The sequence below is a fragment of the Carassius auratus genome, unplaced genomic scaffold, assembly GCF_003368295.1.
Source record: "Carassius auratus strain Wakin unplaced genomic scaffold, ASM336829v1 scaf_tig00036645, whole genome shotgun sequence".
Taxonomy (NCBI): Eukaryota; Metazoa; Chordata; class Actinopteri; order Cypriniformes; family Cyprinidae; genus Carassius; species Carassius auratus.
The window spans coordinates 122,150-149,906 of record NW_020526324.1 but is presented as its reverse complement, the minus strand read 5'-3'; the positions used below and the strand labels follow the sequence as shown (position 1 = coordinate 149,906).

Here is a 27,757-nt window from a genome sequence, read left to right as displayed (position 1 = left end):
AATAGAACCCGAGGAGTCAGAACTGTCTTAATCCTCAGAATCTGCTTTAATACTCAGAATGTAGTTACTGTGCTTTCTCTTTGTAGATCATTTCAGTTACAGCATCAGAGAAGAATCAGAAAATACTCCAAAAAACACTTTTGACATGCACTGAACTGTCTAAAATATGACTGTTTATTTATTTATTTTTCATAATAAGAACAACAATCTGAGACTGGAGAAGAAAAAAAAAAAGTGAAAATTTTCTCAACATTTAAAGCAAAAAGCCTGATGTGTTTAGTTCTGTTACTCTGATCTATGGTTAAAATGACTCTTAAAGTAAAAAAAAAAATGAAAAAGCCCAACAAACAAAACAGAAAAGTTGGTTTTCATGTGTATATTTATCAAATCTAAATCTCACACTTCATTAACTGCAAAAAAAAAAAAAAAAAACAGCATTATGAAATATCTTCAAAAATGAATAAATGTAAAAAGCAGTATATGAGAAAGTACATGAAATCAATAAAAGTCTAATTGTCTAGACAAAAACACAGGCACAATTTTATAACACACTGTATTTACAGCTACTGTATTATTAAAGCTGCAGTAGGTAACTTTTGTAAAAATATATTTTTTTACATATTTGTTAAACCTGTCATTATGTCCTGACAGTAGAATATGAGACAGATAATCTGTGAAAAAAAATCAAGCTCCTCTGCTTCTCCCAGTTTATTAACCGCTAGAGCATCAAAAGTTACCGACTGCAGCTTTAATCAAACACTTTATTATTCTGTTGGTTCTATTGGCAGCACAGAGATTATATAATAATGTAATAATAACTTTAGATCAGTTTCTCCCAGAGTTGTGTTGAACATAAGAGCTCATCTGTGAAGAATCTGAGGATCATCAAACTGTGTGTGTTTTGATTCGAGAAAGCAATCGTACATTTGTGTTGTGTTTTACTTTCTTTCTTTTATATTCATTTATAGTGATTTATCATTTAATCATTCAATTTAATCATCTACTCATTTATAATAATCATTCTAGTCATTAAATACCCATTCCACTGATATATTAATTGATTAGTCATGTATATTATACTGTTATTTTTATAATATTGTTCTTCTGGTGTTTATTCTTATGACTGTGTGGTTTTAAGGGCTGTTTGTCTTCATGAATCAGAGATCCGAGAGAAAGGAAACTCAAGGTTTATGGGATGTTGTTGTGGATCAGTTTGGTGTAACAGAACTTGTTGATTTTGTTCTGGTCAGATGAAGTCTGAGAATTAAAACATACACAACTAAGATTCTTCAATAAACTCTGCTTCTTTTTCTTCTTCTTCACTTCATCTGCTGCTTCTGCTCTTCTCTGGGTTTTTCCTCAGTCAGCTTCTTCTCTGATAGAAGACTGTTAATACAGTTTGGGGCATTTTGGGCACCAGACAAGACTTCTGTGAACAGGTTTTGGGTTTTAGACTTTACAAAACCAACTTTACTGAAGAGTTGTTCTGTTACGAGACAAACTGATATTTTCTGATGAGATCTGGCATCTGGGGCTGGATCTTAATTATCTGGGGATGTAACTAATGAATATACTAGAGAGACATTTGCTTTGCTTGTGTAATATGTGTAAAGATAACGAGATAACGAAAGTAACTGAATCAAGCACGTGTGTAAGCAGTTCACTCAGATTCATTTCTGAAGCAATGCAAGCGTCACTGTGTCTGCTGCTGTGAATCTCTTTTAGCCGTCTGTTGTCTTCACTGCACTCAGAGACCTTTAACAGATAAAACAGATACAAGATGATGCATTATGATCTGAATCATGAGCTCATTCTGTTGAAGATTTACAGTTTTAAGATCACAATAAACCTCTGATCATCACACATAACTCAATCACTTAAAGCAGATTTATAATGTTAAATAATCAATGCATGCCCTGAATTGATCTCATTTTTCAGTTATTGTAAAAATTATTGTACGATTGTAACAGAATTCTTACATGTTTTATTCTTCTTCCTCAAAGGTTGAGCACAAGTTTCATCACCAGCATCAGCACCTGAAGAACACAAATGATCAATAACAATAAAATGATGATAAAACACATGATTGTCCTCCATGAGTCACGTGACTTCAGGAATCAGAGTGATGTGTGACAGAAACATATTTCAGGTGTGTGGTTTGACTGTAATAGTGCTGAAGCTTGTCTTGTGTTTCTCTCACCTCTGTCTGTGCTGTGCTTCAGTTCAGAGTACAAGGTGTCTCCAGACTCACTGCTCTTCCCTGAAACACATCAACAGACGTCTGAACAACACTAAAAACTGATCAGATGAGCACGCAGCGATGGACCAGACCTCAAAGAAACCACAGAAGAGTAAACCTGTTTAATCATAATAAGTGTAATATAATAAGTGTCAATATCATTTCCAGTCAACAGAATTACAATAAATCATTATAATTATTTTATTTTATTAGCAGGTTCTGTAAAATATTTAGGCTATTTTATTAGTTTAAACATTTTCATATGAACTGTAACATTTCAGATCATCTCTTTATTTAGCTTTTTTTGAGTGTTTGTCCTCAGAAAAAAAAAGTTAAGATAATTTATTTTAACCTTTGTCCATGTTTTTCTTGTTTTGCTTGACAGTGATCTCTGAATATGTGACATCTGCCAATGGCTCTGGATCACCTTTAAAGAAGTTTATATGATTTAATGAATGATATTTGTTGATTTTGAATGATATGTGTTTAAATAAGGTTTATGAATCAACCTTTGTCTCTCTTCTTCACTTCAGTCACAACGTCACAAACCTGATCAGAATCTGCTGGACAGAAAACAAACAGTCTTTTGAGAGAAAATATCTAATCAAATCAAAATTATATATATAAACATCCACAGAAGACTATGACTTTAAATGATTAGTTCATGAGGCTGACCAGACTGTAGAGGAAAGTTTTCTGGTTGAGATTCTGCAGATTGATTTGGGACTGATGTCTGGTTAATGTTACGCTGCTGATCTAGAATAGAAACAAAGAGCATTATGGTCACTCAAGAGTATCTGCAGTGATTACACTGACTCTTTCTGCTGATATTTAGATCTTCTCATGAGCCTTTATTCATAAACTGTATTTTTCATGTGTTTCTGTTCACTTGTATTAATCATGTCATGAACACCTTTGTTCTTCTTGTATCTCCACAGCAGCAGCAGAGAGAAGAAGATCAACAAGAAAATGCTTGATCCCACAACCACAGCAGTGACCGGAAGAGAAGATGAAGCTGAAGACAGAAGAACATACACATTCAGATCTGATCGTAAGTCACATACTGTGTGATAATATTACAAAGATACATACAATCAGTCATTATTTCCAGACTTCTGACTTTACTCTCATGTTCCTGCTGGATATAACACTTCATCGGAAAGATAGCGTTTATGTTTATGTGTCCGGCACATTCTATAATAAACCTTGTTTTTCTAAAAACAGGTGTGTTTAAACCCTCAAAACTGATAATTACTTACTTTCTTCTGCATCGGTGCATTGTGTAGTACCTGGTAATGTTAGTTTATCAGAGTATTTCCTCACCATTAACAGACAGATGTATTTGGTTACTGTCCTGTGATGAGTTTGGTCTCTGATCTCTCTGTCCTCTACACCAGTACTGACCCTGATCAGATGTAATTACTCCTCTGATAGTGAGAGTGTCTCTGTTTACAGTGTAACGGTCAGACGTCTGTGATATTACACTGTCTGTGTCTTTATACCACTCATATCTCCAGTTACTGTGAGACTCAATCTCACACTTCAGATTGACTGTCTCTCCAGTGAATACAGGACTGTCTGGAGTCACAGTCAGTGAAGATCTGGGGGAATCTGGGAAGACAATAAAATGTGACTCAAAACACACGACACAGAAGACATGAATTTAGGCTTTTATTCACATGGTTTTTGGATCTTCTAAGTTCTGGTTTCCTGAACTTTTAATGGAGGAACAGAAACCTCTCAGGTTAGGTCAGGTTAGGTTTCTTAATTTGTGTTTCAAAGACTAACCAGAGTCTTCTGGGTTTGGAAGTACATGAGGCCGAGTAAATGATCTGTGTGTAATAATTACTGCATTCTGCTCTAAAACAATCACTGATCACTGATCACAGCATCTGTCCTGTAAAGAAACATCTGACACAGTTCTGCATCTAAACAGAATCACCACTGAAAGTGAATTGATTCAGTCCTCTTATAAAAACAGACAGATGTGACTCTTACAGAGGAGTGTGAGGAAAGATCTGAGCTACAAACACACACTGCTGTTCAAACGCTTGGGATCAGTAAGATTGTATTATTATTATTATTATTTATGTATTTGCTCACAGCTGATTGGTCCAATATCTGTTACAAACTCTTAACTAGATCATAAGAACATTATCTGACTGTGAGAATAAAGGGAGAGTCAAACAAAGATCAGATTTACCTGGTTATGGACTCAATCTGATTGTTTTGAGATGATGTAATGAGAAATGAACAGCCTCACCTGATACTGTCAGTGTAACTCCGTCACTCATCTGTGTGTGTGTTGGTGCTTGTGTCTGAGTTCCTCTACAGCTGTACACACCACTATGAGACGGATCCACAGATGGGATTTTATAGTTCTGGTCTTGTCCTATGATATAATCTTGTTTGTAGTCTTTATACCAGCTGTACTGCCAGACTCCTGTCTGCTGTATGTCACATGTGAGAGTGACCGTCTCTCCTCTGAACACACGTCTATCAGGATCAACACCAACTACAGGTTTGGGTCTCACTGTGAAACAAGTAAAAAACACACTTCACACGTCTGGAAACATTTCAGATGATCTGTGATACCAAAATTACTATTATTTTATTTGACATGTAGTTTAACTGACAACACATTGTTAATGTATGACAGTATATATCATGTTTTATAATAAACACATCAAGTTGTCTTCCACAGAATAAATAAGAGAGCACTGACCTGTTACTGTAATCTTAACTGTATTACTGAACTCGCTGTAGTAGTTTCCTCGTCTTGCTATGCACCTGTATTCTCCTTCATCAGAGTCTCTCACAGACTTGATTGTTTTAGTTGCATCAGTCGTGGATTCAGGTTTTGAGTCTTTTCTCCAGTGAATTGTCCATCCAGTTAACTGTCCCACATCACAGCTCAGAGTAACTGTGTCTCCAGTGAACACTGAACTCTGGGGTTTTACAGTCAGAGTCGGCTTTAGTTTATCTGTGAGTGTACAGTAATGCAGCGAACATTTTACATTTTAGTTGACTGAACACAATATTTCATATTATACAATTAAACTGAACACTGCTGAAATACTTTTTGTATCTGGAACTGAATTAAGTGTAATGATCCAACAATTGGCAAAAGCACACACACACATGAACATCACTGCATCAGCAAATACACACTTACTGACTTTTAATTAAAGCAACATGCAGCAGACAATGAACATGTTTTCTTAATGTTAATTTACAGTGTATTCAGTTTTAAAAAATAAAAATAAATAAATAAAAATAAATAATAATAATAATAATAATAATATATATATATAAGCTAACTTAAAGTTTCAACAGATTATTTTTTTTTTTTTTTCTAGATCAGTGTTATCCCATCTTACTAAAAAGTTTTGAACACAAACTGATATTTTCATCGAGATCATAACCAATATTGGATTTTTAAGTGAAGTGAGTTCATGAGGACAGTAGTTTCTGCCTCACACGGACCGATGGCTAAACGTCTGATGCAGGGGAGAAGAGGCCAAGATGGCAGCCAGTGCGGTCGAAGTTTCATGCAGCTGATTCAATTTTACTGTCCATCCCCTACATTTTAACTCTATTTAAACCCGGACGCATCATAATGTTCGATTATGCATTAAGGCACTTTTCTGTTGTGTTTAAGCGAAGTAACTTGTTATTGAAGTAAGTTTAATTTTCTCCTTTAGTTGGAGATCGTTAACTGATCTCAAACGCACCTGGAAACCAAGGATAGCACGATGAAATGCAAAGGAAAAAATAAGAATTCTACTTCCAAGTAGCTTACAGAAGAAATTGAATTAGATGTTCCTGTTGATGTTGTTGGGTCTGCTGCACGAATCGAGATAGACCATCAATACAGCAAAAAAAGTCCCGCTGTCACACAGTCTGAAAGCCCAAGTCTCGAGATTGTCACGACTCTGACCTAGATACGCCTGTGAAACCTCAGCTAAAGAAATCTTGAGGTGAAATTTATCTGACGGAATTGCAAGATAACGTCATTGAGGCATTGACATCCAGGATTAAAGAAGTGCAAGCGACCTCGGCAAAATGATTACCAGCAACACAGTGAGCATTGAGGGTCTTAAGAAATCAATTGACTGTGTTTGAAGAAGTAAATGCTTTAAAAACAGATTTGATATGAGGACAGTGATATTCAACTCACCTTTCACTGAGAGAGAAACAGAGTTTGATCGTGATGAGTTTGGTCTCTGATCTCTCCGTCCTCTACACCAGTACTGACCCTGATCAGATGTAATTACTCCTCTGATAGTGAGAGTGTCTCTGTCTACAGTGTAACCATCAGACGTCTGTAACATTACACTGTCTGTGTCTTTATACCACTCATATCTCCAGTTAGGGGTCCAGTCATATCTCCAGTCATATGTCCAGCCATTTCTCCATCTCCAGTCACTGTAAGTCTCACTCACACAGGTCAGATTGACTGTCTCTCCGGTGAATACAGGACTGTCTGGAGTCACAGTCAGTGAAGATCTGGGGAAATCTGGGAAGAAAGAAGGAAGATAATACATTAATAAAATTAATTATTAGAAAAATAAATCAATTTACAGGGAAAATATGTAAATGTTTTACTAAACTATAATGCATATTTTTTTTTAATAAAAAAAAAGTTAATAAACATGAAAGCAAAAATGTGTGACTATCTTAGTTCATTATATTTTATGCACAATTTTTAATGCTAAATTAAATCTATTTAAACGTTTGGTTATGTTTTTTTTTTGTTTTGTTTTTTTTGTTTTTTTCATTGTTTCTGTGTTCACTTCCTGTTTCTCTTGTTGCCTTGCCTACCTCATCTGTTTCCATAGTAACCCTCCTCTGCTACCATGGCTACTCATTGTCTACACCTGTCTCTTATTGTCTGTATGATCTCCAGTGTTTCTCTTCTTTATTGTCTGCTCTTATACGGATGAATCGTGAGCATTTGTTTCAGTTCCTGTATTAGTTTGTCTTGTTCATTGCTGGATTTACTTTTGTTATCTTGTTTAAAGAAGCTTTAAACTGCACTTGGATCCAACACTGTGTTTCACTGAAACAGAACAACAGACACAGATCCAGCGGTCACATTAATTCAGCTTCACCAAGAAACTCATTCACTCGAGGACCATCGAAGACTTGCTGGACGTTTCTGATCTAACTGAGCTGCCTGACTTTGCTCTCATTGATTTCTTCTGTCATACAATCCACACGGGGGAAGTCGTGGCCTAATGGTTAGAGGGTTGGACTCCCAATCGAAGGGTTGTGAGTTCTAGTCTCGGGCCGGACGGAATTGTGGGTGGGGGTAGTGCATGAACAGCTCTCTCTCCACCTTCAATACCACGACTTAGGTGCCCTTGAGCAAGGCATCGAATCCCCGGGCGCCGCAGCATAAATGGCTGCCCACTGCTCCGGGTGTGTGCTCACAGTGAGTGAGTGTGTTCACTGCTCTGTGTCATTAATTCACTGTTAACTACTTACTAAATCCAGCTCATGATTTATTATAAACTGACTCTCAAATACACATGTATAGTCCAACAGAGAAAGAGAATAACACAAAACAGATTCTGATCGTTTGAGATCAGTCATTAGTGTATTTAATATTTTCTACTTTTGATACGGAGGATCAGTGAAAATAATGACAAACTAATCCTGTGTCGTCCAGTAATGTTTATGATGAATCTGCAGATGTCAATCATTTAAATGATGACAATATTAAATTGTTTTAAACAAATATTCCTATTCCTTTTAGTTAACCCCTAAACGTTGATGCATTAACTATCAAACATGTACTAACATGTAGTTAAGACTGCGTTCTTCATGAATCCATATGACTTCAGTCAAAGATGCTCTTGATTGATTAATAATTTGCTCATGTCTTCACTAATCATGAGTTCATGTTGAAGTAAGTATTAATCCAAGTGTTAGTATATTATTATTCATGTATCTTTACTATAGTGTTACCTAGAGAGAGTTCAGGAGGACAATGATATTCAACTCACCCTTCACTGAGAGATAAACAGTGTTTGATCGTGATGAGTCTGATCCTCTATCTCTCTGTCCTCCACATGAGTAATAATCCTGATCAGATGTAATTACTCCTCTGATAGTGAGAATGTCTCCGTTTACAGTGTAATGATCAGACATTTTTAATTTTACACTGTTTTTATACCACTCATATCTCCAGTCACTGTAATCAGACTCAATCACACACTTCAGATTGACTGTCTCTCCAGTAAATACTGTTTCGTCTGGAGTCACAGTCAGTGAAGATCTGGGGGAATCTGGGAACAGAAGAAAACAGACTCTGAACTGAAAATCTGATGTAGCTGATAGTGATGCCATTATGATTAAAAATAGATATGTTATAATAAAAGTTGAAATAAAAAAAGTAAAATGTTTTATTAATTTCTTTGTTTTGTTAATTTTTTTTTTAAATGAGAAAGTTATTAAAGACATTATTGATCAGTTCCTGTTCTGGCCGATAGATGAGACTGTTTTCAGTTAGAGGTTTCAATAAAGCATCTAACAGATGTTTTAGTCCAAAGCCAAGTACAAGTTATATACAGGTGCATCTCAATAAATTAGAAAGTCGTGGAAAAGCTAATTCAGTAATTGTGAAACTCATGTATTAAATAAATTGAGTTCACACAGACGGAAGTGTCTTTGGTTCTTTTAATTGTGATGATTTTGACTCACATTTAACAAAAATGCATCAATTCACTATCTCAACAATTTAGAATATGATGACATGCCAATCAGCTAATTAACTCAAAACGAAGAAAAAAAAAGTTATTGAAGAGTTATTGACTAAAGTTTCCTGAGTCTCCAAACACCAACCCTAGTCATTACCTTCCTTCCTTCCTTTTTTTTTTTTTTTTAGCAGCAGCAGCATGAGGAACATTGGAGAAGGTGAGTGACAAAATATAGACACAAATCATCAGCAAAGAGACAAATGTGGGATCCTCATATGATACATGTAGACAAATAAAGTACTACAACACAATTCACATTAGTTTAATGAATCAGATGTAGTGCAGTACAGCACAGTACCTTGAGTGAGTCCAGCGTGGATGAAGGACATCAGCACTAAAAACAGAAGAAACACAGTTATGAAGCATTTCCATTCATTCAACACAATGCAGATCACTGAAACATGTCTAGAGTTTGAACTGAAAGTGTTTTTCTGTGTTTTGAAGCTCATCATGAGAACTGATGCTGGAGATTCTCCATCATTTAACATCAACACACACAATGACGTCACAGGACTCATGAACCGATACGAGAGTCGATTCACTGATGATTCACTGCTGCCCAGAGAAGCACTTTCAACCTCTGAGATTCACAACATACAACACATGAGCGTATTCTCATCAACCAGTGTGACGTCAGACAGTACAGCTCTAGAGAAACGGCTGACCAGTAACAATGCCTGTAAAGCAGTTTACAGAAGTGCTCTTGCCAAGTGTGCAGCTCTCTGGACAAAAACTAGTCGCTCTAAAGTGGCTTCAGACCAGGGCTGCGTTTCCCAAAAGCATCGTAAGCCTAAGTTGATCGAAAAAACGATCGTACGATTGATCTTAATATTACGGTCTGTTTCCCAAAAGCATCGTAGCTTAAGGAGCACTTGAAAATCTTCGTAGATCTACGAGTGCTCTGGAGTAATCGTACATCCCCAAGTGCATCGTAAAAAGACAGGTTTTATGAGGACACCTGCTGGACAACCGGCAGATTACACTTTTATCTAGATTTAACACACTGCAACGCGAGTAATATAATAATATTTTGATTGTACTTTATTGTACACTTTATTGTACTCGTTTTTTGTTTACATGAATTTATAAATGAAATAAATAAAAAGGGGAAAACAAGATTAAAAAAACACATCTAAATTAAATGAATGAACAAAAAAAATCATAAAAGAAGTAATGTGGGAAAAAAGACTGGGCAAAATAGGAATTAATTCAAAAAAATCTGTCAATGACTTGCTGACGTGCACGAAAACCAGCCATGTATTGGGCATTTCTTGGTTGGCCATGTGGTCCCATGCCATCTTCGTCCTCCTCCTCCACCTCTTCATCTTCCTCCCTGTTAAGTAAGGGCACTCTCATCTGCACTGCAATGTTGTGCAGCATAGCCGTTACTGTTATTACTGCACAGCACTTTTGTGGAGCACACAAAAGACCACCGCTGGACTGGTGACTTGCCCGAAAGCGCATCTTCCACCTCCCTATTGTGCGTTCCACAATACTATGTGCAACACGGTGTGCCTCGTTGAAATTTGTCTCCCTGTTATTCATAGGATTAGCCACAGGCGTGAAGAGATATGGCCTCAGTGGGTAACCACTGTCCCCAAGCAGCCTCCACTGTCCCTGTAAGTTTTGTGCCTCCTGACCAACAGATGAATTGGTGAACATGAAGGAGTTGTGTGTGCTTCCGGGCCACCTTGCCACAATGTCTGTAATCAATTCCTTATGGTCACAGATCACCTGGCAGTTGATAGCTGCATAGCCTTTGCGGCATATACATACATGGCCATCCACAGATGGTGTAAGGATAGGGATCAAGGTACCATCGATCACTCCAATGACCTGTGGGATGTGATGATGTGTTAAAAAATACTGTTGTATTTCTGATGTCCTGTCTTGATGCTGGAAATTGAATGTGTTCCACAGCAAGTGGAAGTAATGCATTGGTGACCGCTTGAACAGCTCTTGAAACGGATGCTTTACGTAGTCCAAGCCCATCAACAAGTACCTGGAGAAAACTGCCTGTTGCATAAAATCTCAAGGCTGATATGAGTTGGATTTCAGGGGACAAGGCAAAATTTCTCCTGGTGGCATACATCAGCTGTGGTCCAATGCTATTTAGCAATTGGGCTATTTGTTCTCTTGGTATCGCCTTATTATACCCATGTCATCAAGGATATCCAAGGGGGTTTGATGCTGTCTGATGAAGGCATTTAAAGTCACCAGTCTACTTCGTGGTCGTCTCTGTCTTTGTCTTTCTCTGACCCTCAATCGAAGAACACGCTGTAGTGCAGCCATGATTTCCTCTGCAAGTCTAGTGAGGTGTAACTCTATACTAATCTTAGCTTAATTGAAGAAACCATGTGAAGGTCATCAGGCTGTGATAATGTTCACATATCCCACTGCCTATCATCAATTTCAGTAATGACATTAGGCCCTACCTTGAAGAAAGTGAAGGTGTGGCATGCTTAGAAACTGTATAGATTACATATTATATTCCTTTAATCTATCCTCTGTTCATAATGATGAAAAGTTGTGCTTATTATAAAAATGTATACATAGAACAGTACTGGTAAAAAATGTTGTTGTTTTTTTGTCTATACCTGTAGAAATGTATTGGCTAGGTGAAGTACTGTATATTTATATTTGTGTTATCTGTCACGCCAAATATATAGACTTTATATGAATAATATTGAAACTTAAATGCTTATGTCTGAAAATAATCATCAACCATTAGCCATTTACTTCAGAAACATTTGGAAGAGCTCATAACAATTATTATATTATTTCATATGGTCTTAGGCCTCGTGTGAATGGTTCAACAAACACATGGACATCAAAAACACTGCATATAGCTTTATTAATAAAAAAAAAAACATTGCATAGTTTTATTAATTTGGGTTATTCAGTTCCCCACAACCTGCAAAATACATTGTACAGTGAGATGAGTCATAACTACATATAGAAAATATTTCACATTGCACAAATTACTGAAACATATAAATCACATTACCTGTGTCTTCTGGCAAGATAAATGGCACAGAAATTGAGGACCTTGCAAAACTCATCTCCTCTAGTGCAAGCCTCCTCTCTTCTAAGGCCAGTTTGGCCTTCTTGAGCTCAATGAGCTGCTGTTGGAAGTTGTTGTCTCTCTCAATGGCTTTTTGAAGGCATTGCCTAATGTCTTTCAAGACATCTAGTTTCTCTCTCTCCAGCTGCACTAGGTCCTGACTACAGCTACAGACATTCTCAAACTGCTGAGTTGTTGTGGCTGCAGTCTGGACCACTGAAGATGGTGGCTGTGGCCTGGGAGGGTTTTTTGGAGGACTGGGAGATGGTAAGTGCTCGGAGATGGCAGATGAAACTGATGGTTCCTCTGAGCATGAAGGACCTGACTCAGGTTGAGGCTCAGGCTCAGTATGAGTTATCCCTACTCCTCCATGGATGTCAATACCACCACTAATGCCTTCTGAAGCACTTGTGTCAAGTATTGACAATGCCTTTTCTTCCTCGGCTGTAAGAAGGGGGGACTCATTGGTCCCACCACCTCTTTTTTTAATTGCAGTCCTCTGCAGTGCCCTCTTCCTTCTTGCGGACCTCCTTCCCTGACCTTTGAACACCCCTGGTTGCAGTTAGTTTGGTAGCAATGTCCTCCCAGATGTTTTGTTTTTCTTTATTAGTATGGTGTCCTTTAAATCTGGTAAAAATCACATCTTTGTTTTTCTCTATCTCCTTTAAGAGGACATTAATTTCATCCTTTTGAAAGGTATCTTTTCTTTTTTTTTTTTTTTTTTTTTTCAGCCATTTTGTCAGTGTCTCCGCCTGTAAGTAGGTGCTTTATATAGACTTGATTGTCTTGATTGGTAATCCAAAACAGATGACAATTATTAGGTTGAACGTTCAGAATACGATTCCATATAAGGTTAAATTTCAGCACTTCGCGAATGGACAGCGACTCGTAAGTAGCACGTAGAGCGCGTTCATGTTAAGTGCATTTTTGGGAAAGCTTGTGGAATTGCTGCGAGCGTTCATAAGTTTGCACGTAGAAAACGCTCTTAAGAGCTAAGATACATCGTTATCGGGAAACCCGGCCCAGGTTGAGGATGTGTAGGGGATGTGTTAATTTTTTTCAAAATTATTTTTTTTTTTTTCGTTAAAATTTTTCTGGATTCCATTTTTTTTTTCCTGTTTCAATTTTTCTCAACTCCTTTTTAATAGTTACATTTAATTGTATTAATCAAAAAGCATGTCTAATTAATTAAAATCATAACATAAATTTTAACAACAATCTATAATAAGTTTAACAAAAATTACATGTTTAGGGCCCTATGACATGTTTTATTATTTTTTTCTTCACCATGTTTTATTGTTACCAAGTTCTTTTTCAGCATGTCTAATTATTAAAACGCATAAAAACAACTTAATTTATTCTTAAAACATTTAAGTAGTAATAGTAGTAGGCTATGTAAATTGCATATCAACTAATGATGCCTTGTCTCTCATCACAGAAATCCCAATCAGAGATTTAAACACCATTTTTCTAGATGGAGTGTAAAGAGCATCACAGAGTGACAGTTAAGTCCTCTTGCTGATTCATTAGATATACTGCAGCGAGAAGATGATTGCTACTACGACACCCCCCTGCAATCTTAGAGATCCTCATGTCAAAGTTGCTTGTGTCGAAGGATGCTTGCCTTTCCCAGATGACAGCTGACATGCCTGGTGCTATTGTACAGGTAAACATGGGCCCTACATGAAGAAAACATGAAGGAAAAAAGTTAAATTAACTAATTTAAATGAAAGTAACAAAGAAAATAAATAATTTTATCTTGGCTAGGAAAAGGCTTAATATCTATGTAGTTGAAGGTTTCTTTTCAAACGAAGAATTTACTTAGTTTTTTTGTATTCTTGCCTGACGAACTTTTTCACGTAAATTACATTGTTTTTTTTGTGTTTTTTTTCTGTAGTATTTACTTCACCACAGAATCATTTTTATCATTTTTATCACTTAAATAATAGCTTGCAGTGTAGGCTATAAGCCTGCAGTTTAATATAGCTGATGTACTGTAACCCAAATTTATGAGGCTGTAAAAGCTGTTAAATGAACTATATATATGTTTGTCTAATGTAGCCTACTATTTCATATCACAGGCAATCAAAGACAGATTTGCATCCGTCTTGGACACTAAGGATGCTCTGATGGCTGCTGCCACAATGCCCAAATTAAAGGTCCGCTGACTCAAAGATGAGAAGAGAAGAGATGCTGTTAAAACAATGTTAATTTCTGAGTGTCATGCCCTGATTCCTGAAGAGCCACTGATGAGACCATCAGTTCAGATCCTGCAGAGACTGAAGTCATGGAGCACTTAAAAATGCCTGGATCTGATTGGGAGGTTTTCTCCAGGTTCCCCAGGATTAAGGAAATTGCAAAGCAGCAAAAAAAAAAAAAAAAAAAAAAAAAACACTCCAACACCGTCAAGTGCACCGGTCGAAAGGCTTTTCAGCCTGGACAGTATTGTTCTGACCCCAAGGAGGACTGAGCTGTCAGATAAAATATTTGAAAGACTTTTGCTTATGTGATACAATCGTTATTTCAAAGAATATAGAGAAAAATTAGTTAAAAATGATAAAATTTATGAGATATACTTTTTGTTGCACTTTCTGTTTTCACTGTTGCACTTTTGTTGCACTTTCATTTTGTGCATTGTGATAATTGCAACAAACAATAATTGTGTAATAGGTTGAAGAGTTTGTGACTTGCTATGTTACCGCCTCTGGAAGCCACATCTCCAGGAGGCAGAGGAGAGTGAGCTAAGGGGAAAACGGGGTCAGGGTTTTTGGGATGACGTGAATTTTCTGTTTAATTAATTTAATTTTCTGTTTCCTTTTTATGGGCTTCTTTTTTTGTTGTTGCCATGAATCTAAAAAAAAGCTAGTTTGGTTCTCAGGAGAAGAGTTTTGTTCTCATGTTTTCCAAAGCCTGTGTTTTGAGACGTGTGTGGACACCATTTTAAAATGAGCCCACCATAGCCTTCTTTATCCTGTTGTTTCTGGATTTTACAGTGAGGCATATTTCTTTGTGCAGATGGGGATATCGTTCTTTCATATGGTTCAATATTTATACAATAAACTCTATGCAGAAAGGTTAAGTGATGATAGGACTATGATGTTTGTCCATGTATCTACACAGTAAATCAAGAAGAAGGAAAGTAAAGTGATAAGTAGTGAAGTTACTTTTCAAATGCAGTAACTAGTAAAGTAATCTCATTACAATTAACAGAAGTAACTAGTATCTAATTACATATTTTGAGTAACTACCCCAACATTGCTATTAGTACAGGCCTGTTATTTTTACAGGAAATGCAAGTCAGTCATATGATTGCACTGTGCATAAAAAAACACCTTATGAATTACACAGACAGGAGCACGGCACAATAAAAATAACTCATGATGTCATACAAACTCTGTAAGCTCCACTTATGATCATGAGCTCGAATAATACCCACTTTCATATGCAGTTTTAACTCCCACATTCCTATTTACGATCATTCTAGGAGCACGTGAAGGCAGCATCAGTTAAAACAGACAAACAATGGTAGCTTTAGCAACATTAGCTTTACAGAGTCTCAAGAAGCTCTTTCAGAAAAGGCAATGGAGAAACTTTTGTGCAAAACCTGCTTCATACTGACCCTCATTCACAAAAGCTGTCTGGTGTAAAATGATTGGCGCAGACATAAACTTATTTTTATAGAATTGAGGGAGCATTTCCTCTGAAAACAAAACTAATGCACCTTGTCCTCAGCGGCTGGTTTTCGGAAGTAAGGAGAGAGCTATGTGGATTCATACATCCAGCTACAGAACAACTAAAACTCTTGGGAGACATTCTCGTCAGTGCAGCAATGGCAGACATCTCACTGTATCTCACTGTAAATTTGCTCAGGGCAGCTCTGAGTTAAAACGACAGTGTCTTTTAAAATTTGTGACCAGAGCCTGTGGCTAATGTGACATCACCCCATGAGTGGGTGGATTTGTACCATTACAGGGTTGTGTACACACACTCCCAACACACAATTAGGTCCAAACACCATGCAAAAGTGAATTTTGCATAATAGGGTCCCTTTAAGTCCTCAGTTCTCCTTCAGTTTTGTTGGTTCTTATCTACTGTATATGTGTGTGTGTTCCTGGCCACCTCCATGTTGCATAATCTTTTGTGAAGCAATAAAATGACCATTTACCCTTCATTTTCCTGTGTGTACTCTCACCACCAACCTATGACAATATGTATGTATGTATGTATATTTATCTATGTATACAGTCATCCTCAAAAGGTTTGGCAGTGACTTACATTCTGTTTTTTGCAAAGTTTGCTGCAAAGATGTGTTGGTGTTCATTCACACTGTTCCTAGATTATTGTGTAGATCGTTCAGATGCAGTTTAAATAATCACTAAAAGTTTCGTTGGCCAAAATATTAACATTTCACAAATAAACATCACTGAACTGCGCAACGTTCTGCTAGGTTTTCAGAGTTGAACAACATGCTTCCTGGAAACAGTGTACAATGGTATTTGAGATAGTTTTCTCTTGTTTGGTGGGTGTGTGTTAGAAATGTCAGTCCAATCAGCAGCAACATATAAACAACACGGTATTAAAGAGACCGCTCACACAGTGTAATTAACATCAAAATAAATTCACAAAGAGCAAGTATATTGTTTGCACATGATTATTAACATTAAAGGAAAAAATAACTGAAATAGTAAGAGCACAAGTATAGATCTGGAACTTCTTTTTGTCGGTCTAAATATCATTTAGTAACTGGAGTGTCTTCTGGTCCATATCCTTTCCTTAGGAATTTGTTCTAAATACTGATTAATGTAACAAAAATGCTATAAATATCTATATATTTTGCTGCTGTATTGTGGAGTGACACTTTCATAAATGTCCCTATACTCCTCTGATTATATAATGGTGAATATTACAATATCATGGCACAACAACATTGTTTAGCAGTAATGATAAGCCAATACTCACAATAAAATAATAAGGTCATATAGATCCTAACACAGTCTCGAAGGAAATAAGTGGATTATCCTTCACCGGAAATGTTGGGTTTGGAGATGAGCGACACCTGCTCGACCCACCACCAGTCTCGAGTCCCACGGAGGAGATGGAGGGATATAAAACAGGAGCGACGACAGTGAAGGACGAGAGAGGACCAGGCCTGGGCTTTTAGTTGTGTTGTGTTGTGTTTTGTTTTTTATTTGTGCGCATCAGTCGTCTGTGAGGGGCTGACGCGCTGTTTTGTGTTTATTTTGAATTATTATGGTTTAATTTTGATTGTCCGCTGGTTCCCGCCTCCTTTTTCCCAATGATTATGGAGTTTTTATTATTACACCTTCACTTGATTGTTCTCTTTTATTCTGGAGGGCAAGGGCAGTGACCGTAACACTGAGTGTATTTTGCAGTCTTAAACACGTATTTATTCTGATTTCATCAGGCTCTGAAATTCTTGAGAAAGAACATAAAGAATGGCCTATATATATATATATATATATATAAGAAAAGTTTTTCCCTTTTAACACCATTCTTTGTAAACCCTAGAAATGGTTGTGTGTGAAAATCCCAGAAACTGAGCAGATTGTGAAATACTCAGACCAGCCCATCTGGCACCAACAACCATACCACGCTCAAAATTGCTTAAATCATCTTTCTTTCCCATTCTGACATTCAGTTTGGAGTTCAGGAGATTGTCTTGACCAGGACCACATCCCTAAATGCATTGAAGCTGCCATGTGATTGGCTGACTAGATAATTGCATTAATGAGAAATTGAACAGGTGTTTCTAATAATCCTTTAGGATAATGTGTGTGTGTATATATATATATATATATATATATATGCTCCCGTTAGTGACACTGCACACCGTGTTTGCATACTTTTATCACAGATGAAGTGAATTAAATGCAATATTTGTCATATGCACAGACGTTTCAGAAATGTTTTCATGAGCAACAGAAACAGTTTTTACATACTGCTTAATGCAGCGCCATCTTTTCAAGAATAAAGTTCAACATAATCATATATACTATTTAAATACTAATACAGTGGGGCATACATGCTTTTCTCAGTGTGGTATGATAAACGGGACTCGATACAAAAGTGCGACTACAGTAAAAAGAACTTTTACTGTTCTAAAAACACAGATTTGTGGCCATTATTGGAACTGAAAAGGTTTGACTAACCCGTGATCGTTGTCATACGGTGAATCTGGCCAATTGTGAAACAGCTGTGAGGTTATCAAACAAACTTTTGGAAGATTAGCCTTAACAGAGGGCGTTCAAAGCAACAGTGCACAGGTAACAATCCAGCGTCCCGATACCGAAACCAATATAAGAGCCACAGCAAAGCAGCAGCTGACAACTTCTGTAAAACAACAAATAAACATTTTTTTCTTCTCACTTCTCGCTTTTCTCATTTAAATGACAAGACACTTTCATACTCATAAACAATTGCTGGACGCATCCAACTAATCTACAATTTCATAAAACAACAATCACATTCATCCAAATATGAGTTCATCCAAATTAAGTTAATTTCCCCAAAACTCCCACATTCTTAGTTTATAATTTAATTTTAAACTTTAAAAATGACAAATACTTTACCAGATACATGACCCACACAAACAGGTCAAATCATTGTAATGCTATGAGGAAACTAATCTCTCAATTGTGTCTATAATTACGTGATTACCTGACGAACCAAACCACCACAAACTCAGTGCATTGTAAAGATGACATGAAGGACAACAGGATATGATGACAGTAAAGACTACTTCTTCTGCAACATGAACACAAGCACGTAGTCCGTCATCGGGTGCGTTCGACTTGAAGCATGGCTACATATGGTGGTCAACGAGAATGGCTTTGTTCTACATGTTTATAGCTAATTTTACCCTTCATGACAACTGTGAGGGGGGTGATTTTTTTTTTAACTCATCCATTTAAATTATATTAAGCCTTAAAGTTCTGCATAATTAAGGGCGTGGTCACTAGAGTGACAGGTGGATTGCCGCTGCTGCAAAGTGTGTTTTTTTGTGATGTGAGGATTGAATCTTGATGATCTGTGGTTTAAGCTGCTATTCGCCTGTTAAAGCCCTGTCACAACATGAGGGTTAAGTCGATGTTGTGAGCGCCAGACAGGAAGTGAGGCTGTGTGTTTCTCAACCATATATTGTTATTCATAATTTATAGTCTGTTCTCTGTTTGTTTTTATTACCTTAAATGTTATATGTATGTCTGCACTATGTCTTTACTTTCTGTAGTGGAAGCTCCTGACACCAAGACAGATTCCTTGTGTGTGTAAACATACTTGGAAATAAAACTCTTTCTGATTCTAATATTAACATTTGTGATTATTATTTTTTTCACACCACAGATTCTTCACTTTAACAGAAGTCCAAACCACATTAGGTCAAAGTGTTTGAGAAACACACAGCCTCACTTCCTGTCTGACGCTGACGACATCCACTTAACCCTCATGTTGTGTTCAGGTCATTTTGAACTGGAAAAAATTGTATTTTTTTCCTAAACATGCAAGTTAATGTTATGCAATTGAACTAAAACTTACTGATTTTGCTCAGACAGGGTTTAACAAAAGCAATTCCCTTCACCATCCACATTTTGATTTCGACAGATCAGTTTGAGCGACTGCAAACCACATGATTATTGATCAGGCGCATCCTAGGCAAGAAAATATATGCAATCTAATTGAGGGAAGAAGTCTTTCACTATTGTAAGTTAATGTTAAATAGAGACAGAAAAAAAAAAAAAAAAAAAAAAAAAAAAAATATATATATATATATATATATATATATATATATATATATATATATATATATATATATATATATATATATATATATATATTTTAAATAGTAACTTCTAGCATTTATTGAAGCACAAATTCAAGCACTAAAAGCAGCCCACGCTCTCTAAGTTCTCTTTAATTCAAAATATTAATAGACAGTTACAGGCGCTATTAAAGGTGGTGACTGTTGTTCTGTTTTATACAGTTTTATGGTTATGTGGCGAGCCTATTCTGTAACATTAGTGATACGCAGAGTGAGGGGTTTTTGCACATTAATATGTCCTTTTTCTGGCTTTGTTAGTGCAGGCCATGAACAGAATTTGAACACAAAGAGTATTTTTTATATGAAATATATTTTAAATGAATCAACACCAGTTCAGTTAAAGTGAGCCAGAAAGTGAACCAGCAGTGAGTATGTATATTAAGCATATTATCAAACAATAAATATGTTGTTGGAAATGAAAACCAAAAACACTTTCTGACTGTCAAGCGTTAGTGGAACATGTTCATATGCTAAAGATGGAAGGAGAACTGACTTCACACACATCCATTAAAAATGACACAAACTGGTTAAAAATAACAGAAAAAGTGTCTCAGAAAACAGAAGTTGTGGACAATTAATTTTCAAGAATAGGACCAGAAAGAATTTAAAGTTATTGTAACTTGTGTTTGGTCACTGTTCTCAAACTCCGAAGCTCTGATGGGAAATCTATTACAAGATACTATATCATACAATATCAAATTCATAATAACACAAATACATCTGATTGAACTTAACCAAAAAAAAAAAAAAAAAAAAAAAAAAAAGCACATGTCCACAGAGCCTCCATCTTTCACAAGCAGCTCAGATAAATACATGTTCTCTGAAACTCTGTATCTGATCAACACGTAACATATCATCACATTAATCTGAACGATAAAGAATTCATAGAGCCTCCTACACACAATCATTAATTTATCTTCAGCTGAACACTGTTAATAACAGAAAAACTGAAGATAGAGTAGAATATAGTGAAATACTCACAGATCATGAGAGGCAGTGCACTGGAGCCCATACTGACACATTAACAGACTGTTTTAACAGAGATGTGTCTCTAAATCAGACACTTCCTGCATTACATAGTTCAAGAAGAGATGAGGGAGGAGACACAACTCTACACAGAGACACAAAACAGGAAGAAAAAGAGATGCATTCTAAGACAATTACCTGCTCTTTCAGTGCAAGCAAGTTGTTAAAGCTGTTTTTTACTTGAAAAGACTGTTTCACAGAGAATGTCTCCAGTAATTGTTCTCACACTGCATTATTTTGTTGTTCACAGTCCGAGCTGCACACGTTACCACACAACCATCAGCTCAACCTTTATTAGGCCTCTATAAACTACTACAAGCAGCTTCCAAAGTTAGCAATGCACAAATAACATTTTTTTTTTTTTTTTTTTTTACTAACTACGGCCTCGGTAACTATGGTTGACTTTGACTGTCAACACTGAGCAATGTTTCCATTTTTATTAGAGATGGGACGTTTGACACTCTGGCTCTGAAGCCTGTATTTCTCTATTACAACAGACAGGTTCGAAAGACAGTATCAAGGATTGTATAAATCTCTGTGATCACGTGACCGATGAGGTTTGAGTCTTCATGCGTCACAATGAAAGTGAAAGCGAAAGTGAAAGTGACATTCAGACAAGTATGGTGACCCATACTCAAAATTTGTGCTCTGCATTTAACCCAAATAAAGTGCACAAACACAGCAGTGAACACACACACACACACACATACACACACACACTGTGAACACACGGCTGGAGCAGTAGGCATCATTTATGCTGCGGTGCCTGGGGAGCAGTAGTAATAATAATCTAGCTAAGTGTACATGGGAGACCATGTTCTGACTATACCAAACTATTATCATAGACAGTAATGTTAATTATTATTGTAGGTGCCAGGTTTGGATTGATGTCTTACATATATAAACAGTGATCAGACAAGATTTCGTACATTCATTGCCAACCGATTTCTGTTAACAGAGATTTAACAAATAAAGATCAATGGCAGTACGTAAGTACAGAGAACAATCCGGCTGATAAACCATCGAGAGGCATGCATGTAGATGCATTCTTGAGATCAAAATTGTGGTTTAATGGTCCAGATTTCCTTTATACAGATAAAAGCCAGTGGCCACACGTTACCAAAGAGTTTCTCTCCAAAAATCTGAATTGCCTGGAAGTCAAAAGGGTTACACAGGCAAATGTTTTAACAATGATGGAGAATCCCATAAGTAAATTTATTGAAAAATTCTCACAGTGGAATTACTTGGAAAAAGAGTAGTGGCATGACTATTAAAATTTAAAGATGTCCTAAAAACAAAGCTGAAGAGAAAAGAGGTCAAAATGGTGGCTAAAAGCATGTGAAAACTAACCATCTTTCTGTAAAAGATTTAGCTAGAGCAGAACACTTGTACATTAAAGCTGCGGTCGGTAACTTTTGACGCTCTAGCGGTTATAGAAAAACAGAACTGCTTGCGTCTTGCGGAAGAACATCGTAGCCGGAACTACTTCTCTCTGTTTATGTCTATGAAGAATCACAAAGGTACTGGGTTACTCCGCCGCGGTATCCCCAAAGCAATCTAAAATAGTTCGAATATAAACACTTATTATAAGTGCACCCTAGTGATTCAGGACAAGCCAAAAACACGGTTTGGAAAACGGATTCATGGTGTACTCGCTTATTATATACATTTTTCTACATTTTGAACACAAACAAAGTTACGGACCGCAGCTCTGATTGGTTGTTTCTTACCGGGAGCGGTCTGTAAATGCAAATGGCAATAGGACACTGGGAGGAGCCAGAGGAGCTTGTTTTTTTACACAGATTATCTGTCTCATATTCTACTGTCAGGGCATAATGACAGGTTTAATAAATATGTAAAAAATATATATTTACAAAAGTTCCCTACAGCACCTTTAATACTCAGAATGTAGGTCATTTGAGTTACAGCATCAGAGAAGAACCAGAAAATACTCCAAAAAACACTTTGACATGCACTGAACTGTCCAAAATATGGTTGTTTATTTATTATTTTTTTCATAACAAAAACAACAAACTAAGACTCAACATTCTTAACATTCAAAGCAAAAAGCCTGATGTGTTTAGTTCTGCTACTCTGATCTATGGTTAATATGACTCTTAAAGTTAAAAAAATTGAAAAAGTCCAAAAAACTAAACAGAAAAGCTGGTTTTCATATATATATTTATCAAAACTAAATCTTACACTTCATTAACTGCAGCAAAAAACAAAAAAACAAACGGCATTATGAAATGTCTTAAAAAATGAATAAATGTAAAAAGCAGTATATAAAATATGAAAGCAAGAAAAGTCTCATTGTCTTGACAAAATCACAGCACAATTTTATAACACACTGTATTTACATCTACTGTATTATTAATAAACACTTTATTATTCTGTTGGTTCTATTGGCAGCACAGAGATTATATAATAATGTAATAATAACTTTAGATCAGTTTCTCCCAGAGTTGTGTTGAACATAAGAGCTCATCTGTGAAGAATCTGAGGATCATCAAACTGTGTGTGTTTAGATTCGAGAAAGCAATCATACATTTGTGTTGTGTTTTACTTTCTTTCTTTTATATTCATTTATAGTCATTTATCATTTAATCATTCAGTTTAATCATCTACTCATTTATATGCAATGCAATGCAAGCGTCACTGTGTCTGCTGCTGTGAATCTCTTTTAGCCGTCTGTTGTCTTCACTGCACTCAGAGACCTTTAACAGATAAAACAGATGCAAGATGATGCATTATGATCTGAATCATGAGCTCATTCTGTTGAAGATTTACAGTTTTAAGATCACAATGAACCTCTGATCATCACAAATAACTGAATCACTTAAAGCAGATTTATAATGTAAAAGAATCAATGCATGCCCTGAATTGATCTCATTTTTCAGTTATTGTAAAAATTATTGTACGATTGTAACAGAATTCTTACGTGTTTTATTCTTCTTCCTCAAAGGTTGAGCACAAGTTTCATCACCAGCATCAGCTCCTAAAGAACACAAATGATCAATAACAATAAAATGATGATAAAACACATGATTGTCCTCCATGAGTCACGTGACTTCAGGAATCAGAGTCGTGTGTGACAGAAACGGTTCATATTTCAGGTGTGTGGTTTGACTGTAATAGTGCTGAAGCTTGTCTTGTGTTTCTCTCACCTCTGTCTGTGTTGTGCTTCAGTTCAGAGTACAAAGTGTCTCCAGACTCACTGCTCTTCCCTGAAACACATCAACAGACGTCTGAACAACACTAATAACTGATCAGATGAGCACGCTGTTCTAAATTCAAAAGCAGAAAACAGTAAAAAAAGAAAAAAAGGAAAAGCAGAACCAGTAAAAAGAGACAGATGTGAATGTTGTGTGCTTCTGTGTTTCTAAACAAGTGAATTGTTTCTCTCAGTCTTTATGATTGTAAAGCGTTTATTTTTTCTGATAAAATGATTCTATAAGATTTAAATGTGATGAATCATTGTGTTCAGATGCAGTTTTTTGTGTGTCTACCTTTGCCCTTGGTCTTCATTTTGTCCTGTAAATCAATCTGAGCATAAACCAGATCACTGGGTCCTGCAGTATTAATATCTGTATTAATATTAATAATAATGTATTAATCAGTATTAATATTAATGCAGAACAGAGGATCAGTCAAAGTGTTCAGAACATGCTGGAAATATTGTACACTGTAAAAAACTAAAGGTGCCTCAGGTATCCTTTTAAGTACTCCATTAATAATAATAATAATAATAATAATAATAATAATAATAATAATAATAATAATAATTACTATTAGGAATGTGATGGAACAATGACTTTGACAAATAAAAAACAGATGCGATATGGATAAACAAATGATAAAGCTTGGCTTATTGAATATCAGATCCCTTTCTACGAAAACACTTTTTGTAAATAATATGATCAATGATCATAATATAGATGTGCTCTGTTTGACAGAAACCTGGCTAAAACCTGATGATTACATTATTTTAAATGAGTCCACCCCCAAATAGTACTGTTATAAACATGAGCCGCGTCGTTTTCAGGATTTCTCAGAGGGCAGGCTTCAAGTATAACTCGTTTGAAGTAATGGTGCTTCATATAACATTATCCAGAGAAACCAATGTTAATGATAAATCCCCTGTTATGTTTGTACTGGCTTCTGTATACAGGCCACCAGGGCACCATACAGACTTTATTAAAGAGTTTGGTGATTTTACATCTGAGTTAGTTCTGGCTGCAGATAAAGTTTTAATATTTAGTTATTTTAATATCCATGTTGATAATGAAAAAAGATGCATTGGGATCAGCATTCTTCATTTAACATTATCATAGCAAACTTCATATAGCCGAACTTGTAAATTCTACTTCTTGTTACAAGTATGGAAGAACCATCACTTCTACCACAAAAGACTGCTTTTTAAGTTATCTTCCCTATCCAAATTCCTTAGCATATCCTCAGAACAACTTGATGATGTAACAGAAACTATGGACTCTCTCTTTTCTAGCACTTTAAATACAGTTGCTCCTTTATGCTTAAGGAAGGTTTCGGATGGGTTAAATGCAGAGCACAAATTCTGAGTATGGGTCACCATACTTGGCTGAATGTCACTTCAATTTCACTTGATATTTAGCACCTAAAATTTGAATTTTACCAAGGCAACCCTTCCAATAAACGTATGTTTTAACCCGGGAAGCAATTGTCATCGGGGAACCTCCTGGGTGGATGTTTCCACAGAGACAAAGGAACTTTTTCCCGCTTCAGATCGCGGACGTTCATTGGTTGTTCACGCGAATAGAGGCGTGAACCATCTCAAGCCATGAGAGCTGACCGAACAAGGTCCGCCCTCTCTTCCTTCTCTGACACGATGCTAACCTGCTGCGACCCTCGTCGCTCCCGCTCGTGCCTCTGCGCGGCCTTGGGCCGTGCTCATATCGCCAATGTGCCAACGTGCTCAATGTCTCCATGAATGGGATTGTGATGTGCAGTATTGACTATTTAAGGTTATTATGGATATTGTTGTTTTTTATCAATAAACTATGTTTTATACGCATTTGTTTAATTTTTTCAGGTCGTTTTTTAAAATCATTAAAAATGTCAATAGCAGGAAAAATAAACCAGTGGGGCGGGGGGTGAATATTAAAGAACTGAAATTAGGGAAATGGTGCCTTGAAGCACACTAGGTGGTTCCTGGCCATCCTAATAAAAGGGTTCCTCCAGGAACCACTGAAAGTTCCTCAGAGAACCACTCCCATTTAAAGCGGTACCTAGAGGCTCTTCAGAGGGTTCCGCCGGTGTGGCCAAGTGAAGAACCCCAAAAGGTACCTCCAGGAACCTTTAGTTTTTACAGTGTACTTTAGGAAAAACAGCATCTCACCTTTACTTTTGGATTTATTTTCTTTGTTTCTGACTTCTGAGTAAGTCACTTCATTTAAGTCTAGCCTGGTATCATCTAGAAAAACAATATTAGAAAGAAATATGCACTTTTATTTAATTAATTAGAAAAGTATTAATGTTTCTGATGATGATCATATTGTTCAGGTGAAGGTAAGAGACTTTATTTTAACCTTTGTCCATCTTTTCCTTGTTTTTCTTGACAGTAATCTCTGAATATGTGACATCTGCCGATGGCTCCACATCATCTTAAAAAAAGTTTATATGATTTAATGAATGATATTTGTTGATTTGGAATGATATGTGTTTAAATAAGGTTTATGAATCAACTTTTACCTCTCTTCTTAACTTCAGTCACAACGTCACAAACCTGATCAGAATCTGCTGGACAGCAAACAAACATTTGAGAATAAAAGATGAAAAGTAAAATAGTCTTGAGAGAAAAAATCAAATCAAATCCAAATTATATATATATATATATATATATATATATATATATATATATATATATATATATATATATAGTTAAAAATAGTTTAAAAAATGTGAAGAATGCTGGTGGACAAACACATTATGGCCCCACTGACATTAATTGTATGGAAAAATAAAGCAACTGAGACAATGCTAAAAATATCCCCAGAAGACTATGACTTTAAATGATTAGTTCATGAGGCTGACCAGACTGTAGAGGAAAGTTTTCTGGTTGAGATTCTGCAGATTGATTTGGGACTGATCTCTGGTTAATGTTACGCTGCTGATCTAGAATAGAAACAAAGAGCATTATGGTCACTCAAGAGTATCTGCAGTGATTACACTGACTCTTTCTGCTGATATTTAGATCTTTTAATGAGCCTTTATTCATAAACTGTATCTTTCATGTGTTTCTGTTCACTTGTATTAATCATGTCATGAACACCTTTGTTCTTCTTGTATCTCCACAGCAGCAGCAGAGAGATGAAGATTAACAAGAAAACGCTTGATCCCACAACCACAGCAGTGACCGGAAGAGAAGATGAAGCTGTGAGACAGAAGAACATACACATTCAGATCTGATCGTAGGTCACATACTGTGTGATATTCTTACAAATGTGCATAAAATCACTCATTATTTCCAGACTTCTGGAATTGCGCTCATGCCCGCGCTGGATATAACACTAATTTAATTTATGTTAATGTATCTGGCACATTCTACAATAAACATTGTTTTCCTAAAAGCAGGTATGTTCAGACCAACAAGAGATCAACAACAGTATACAAGTGCCATGACAAATCTCAGTTAGAAGCACAGAACACACACATGCCAGGTGTATGAATATGATAGACAAAAAAGAAAAGGTAAATGCTAGTAGTAGCTGGTTAAGTGCTGGCGAAAAAGATGAGTTTTTAGATGTTTTTTTTTTGAAAATGAGTAAAGATTCGAATTGAGATTGGGA

The 27,757-nt window shown here is 36.3% G+C and overlaps 1 protein-coding gene and 1 long non-coding RNA gene across 2 annotated transcripts in view; both read right to left on the bottom strand.

Annotated features, from left to right (window-relative positions):
* Positions 1 to 222: 222 nt before the first annotated feature.
* The window catches only part of LOC113082669 (leucine-rich repeats and immunoglobulin-like domains protein 1), a 35,326-nt gene continuing 7,791 nt past the window's right edge, over positions 223 to 27,757 (bottom strand). Inside the window, exons 2-10 of the mRNA XM_026254210.1 lie at positions 4,503 to 4,772; positions 3,563 to 3,850; positions 3,153 to 3,254; positions 2,915 to 2,995; positions 2,749 to 2,802; positions 2,592 to 2,666; positions 2,201 to 2,260; positions 1,980 to 2,036; positions 223 to 1,755 (exon numbers count right to left, since the gene is read on the bottom strand). Coding sequence (XP_026109995.1) covers positions 1,748 to 1,755; positions 1,980 to 2,036; positions 2,201 to 2,260; positions 2,592 to 2,666; positions 2,749 to 2,802; positions 2,915 to 2,995; positions 3,153 to 3,254; positions 3,563 to 3,850; positions 4,503 to 4,533 — 756 coding nt within the window. The 5' untranslated portion in view covers positions 4,534 to 4,772 and the 3' untranslated portion in view covers positions 223 to 1,747. The remainder of the gene's footprint in view (positions 1,756 to 1,979; positions 2,037 to 2,200; positions 2,261 to 2,591; positions 2,667 to 2,748; positions 2,803 to 2,914; positions 2,996 to 3,152; positions 3,255 to 3,562; positions 3,851 to 4,502; positions 4,773 to 27,757) is intronic.
* On the bottom strand, positions 23,314 to 26,545 carry LOC113082670 (uncharacterized). The gene is made up of 4 exons (XR_003282814.1): positions 26,498 to 26,545; positions 24,098 to 24,157; positions 23,872 to 23,928; positions 23,314 to 23,647 (listed from the first exon to the last, which is right to left on the bottom strand). It is a non-coding gene; the product is annotated as an uncharacterized LOC113082670 (long non-coding RNA).